General features: G+C 51.8%; 1 protein-coding gene across 2 annotated transcripts in view; it reads left to right on the top strand.

Annotated features, from left to right (window-relative positions):
- The window catches only part of BCL11A (BCL11 transcription factor A), a 74,892-nt gene extending 72,499 nt beyond the window's left edge, over positions 1-2,393 (top strand). For both annotated transcript variants that reach the window (XM_075035396.1, XM_075035395.1), the window contains exon 4: positions 1,874-2,393. In XM_075035396.1, coding sequence (XP_074891497.1) covers positions 1,874-1,965 — 92 coding nt within the window. In that variant the 3' untranslated portion in view covers positions 1,966-2,393. The remainder of the gene's footprint in view (positions 1-1,873) is intronic.
- Positions 2,394-2,614: the final 221 nt, after the last annotated feature.

Genomic DNA, 2,614 nt, shown 5'->3' with positions numbered 1-2,614 from the left:
AGAGCGTAGCTTGTGAACGACAACATGCTGTCACCTCAACACCAAAGCAGAATTCACTAATGTGATGCTTTTCTGCCAGTGGCGATGAGTTAATGGGGTGATAAACCCATTGAAGTTTGTTGTGTTGGGGCATGGATGTCTAAGGCCCCATCGTGTGCTCTCGAGCTGCTTTGGCATCCTGCACACGTGCGACCTGCGTTCCCTAGAAACTTTCCTGTTTCTCTCTGTGCAGAAAGATGTCTCTATAAATAAGAGCGATATTTGGGTAACAGTGTCTCTATTGTTAAAATCTGAAACCCCATCAACTTTTGAGGAGGAATGCGTTTTTATGGCACAGACCCCTTTGCCATTAGTATTTAATCTCCTCCAAATTGAATGATTAATGTAATGAAGGCGCTGAAACAGTATCCAGCATTTAGACTACAGATGTTTCGTATTTATTATGTTTCCAAGGGCTGAGATAAATACAGGCGTAAGTGATACCATGTCTTTGCTTCACATTCAGGAGGCTTTGGCGTATCTGATGAGATGCAGTTTCGGGGTTTATCTAAGTGCAGAGTTTGTACAAAAAAGAGAAGAGATACCAGCCGCCTTTAGTTCCCTCCCTCTCTTTTTTCCTCCTATGAAGGCTGAAAACCATTTTTGGTGGATGCATGGGTGAATTGTAGTATTGACTAGGAGAGCGATATTGCCCGGAGGGCTCTTTGCTGGAGTCGCTGGAGAGCCGCTGCTCCTCCAGCCCAGATGCTCGGCTGCTGGGGACCCCCTGGGTTTCGTGCCCCTTGGCGGGATGTACGGTTTGCAGCGGTGGTGTGCTGGTACGGCTTGTGGCTGGGATGGCTGTGGCGCTTTTGGCTCCCTTGAAAGTTTCAGCCAGCTTTAACATAAGCCTGAAACGTGCCGGGCTCAGACATCAGCAGCAACAAGCCCTCCCCGGGGAGAAACGGGGCACGTGCTCTTGACTTCAGAGGAGCCACTCCAGTTTACAGCCGGTGAAGATCTGGCCTAGGAGCTGCTTATCTAGTCTTGGTGGCAGCTCGCGCGTAGCCCTTCAACCACTCTCTTAAGTATTAATGAAGCAATTTCCATAGAAACTGGCTCCCCGGTCGGGACGCAGAGGTGGACTTTGCGGGGTGTGCTGATGATGCGCCGGCCTCACCACCACCGCCGGCAGCAGTGTAGCCCTTAGCCTGCCATTTGGGGTAGCGCGGTGCTTGGTGATCGGCCTCGAGCAGGGGCTTGCAGCCGCTCTCATTCTCTGCGTGGGTGAAGCCAGGGATGTTTGTTGTCCTGGCGTCCCATCCCACGTTGCCAGAGTCGATAGTGAGTTGCCCGCACGCTTCGCTGGGCGCAGGCTGGGGCTTTGCAGCTTGAGCTTTGCTGCTGCAGCAGCGTGCGCTTCCATGCTGTGTGATATCCAACGTGTAATGAGCTGGGGAAAGTCCTCCATGAACCACCCGCCGCATGGCGTATTAACAGTACCGATGGCTTTAAGAGGGTCTTCAGTACCCGGATGCAGTGTGGGTGCTGGGGGAAACCACCAAGGTTTTGGGAAAGAACAGGAGGAAATTTTGAGACAGGCGGGCTCAGTCATTGCCCAAACAGAGCTCTTGGAACAGCCCGGGTTTCTCAGTAGAAGCCAGAGCTTTTGCCTCCTAAATGATCCCTGTGGTTCCTGCATGGTGCCAAGTGATGCCGGAGGCGAGAGTGTGGCCTGAGAGGAGGAAGGGCTCCGTCCTGCCGTATCCCTTTGCGACAGTTGGGTGTCCTAGTTGTTAAAGAAAAAAAAGACAAAAAAAGTAAAATAAGAGAATAACTCGCACCGTGGGCCATGTCACACCTGTTCTCTCCTCTGTCCCCATGCTCTCTGTAGGTTCGGCGTACCCCCCCAGCTGGCGCAGCGCCCAGGGAGCCCCGGACGTCTGGCAGTTTTCGGATGGAAGTTCAAGAGCACTTAAATTCTGAAAGGAGGTGAAGCTGGGGCAAGCGGCCGGCGGCGTCTCGGCGTCCGGAGGTGGCCTCTGTCCTGCTGGCTCGCCGCGTCCCCGGGAGAGCCTGAGAAGTCACCCGCCGAAGGCAGCGCTCCCCGGGCTCCTCCTGCCTGCAAGACTATCGTATTTATATTTTGTAATAGAGTACAACACTTCTTTGGGGTTGGGTTTTTTTTTTGTTTGTCTCTTTCTTTTTTTATTTTCTAAAAACAAAAAAAAGCAAACCCACCCACCAAGGTCAAGGGCTTATCGATGGCTTCGACGGGCTCCTTTCCCCACGAAAAAGACTGTCTTGCTCTTGTGGACAACCCGGCCTGTTGGTTATCTCCATGACGTGCCATTTCTCGGAAGTCGCATCTGATGTGACGAATTAAAAATAAAACAAAACACAGTGTAGGTCTGTGGGTGGGTGGGAAATTGCCATAATAAATGTTGGAGCTTTAGGTTTTGTTTGCTCTGTCTTTAATTTTTAATGCTAACAAGGGCCAGGCAGCTGGTATGACTTTGTATTACCGTATCGGCTGCAGAAAACCACGTGCCGAGTTTACAAAGAGAAAGCCGGGGCTGGTGTCCGCATGAGGGGCTGCACAGTCCCAGTGGGCAGACGTTTCCCGCAGAGCTAG

Source organism: Buteo buteo, chromosome 9 (genome assembly GCF_964188355.1).
Source record: "Buteo buteo chromosome 9, bButBut1.hap1.1, whole genome shotgun sequence".
Taxonomy (NCBI): domain Eukaryota; kingdom Metazoa; phylum Chordata; class Aves; order Accipitriformes; family Accipitridae; genus Buteo; species Buteo buteo.
The sequence above is the reverse complement of the archived record's forward strand: the minus strand, read 5'-3'. Positions and strand labels throughout refer to the sequence as shown.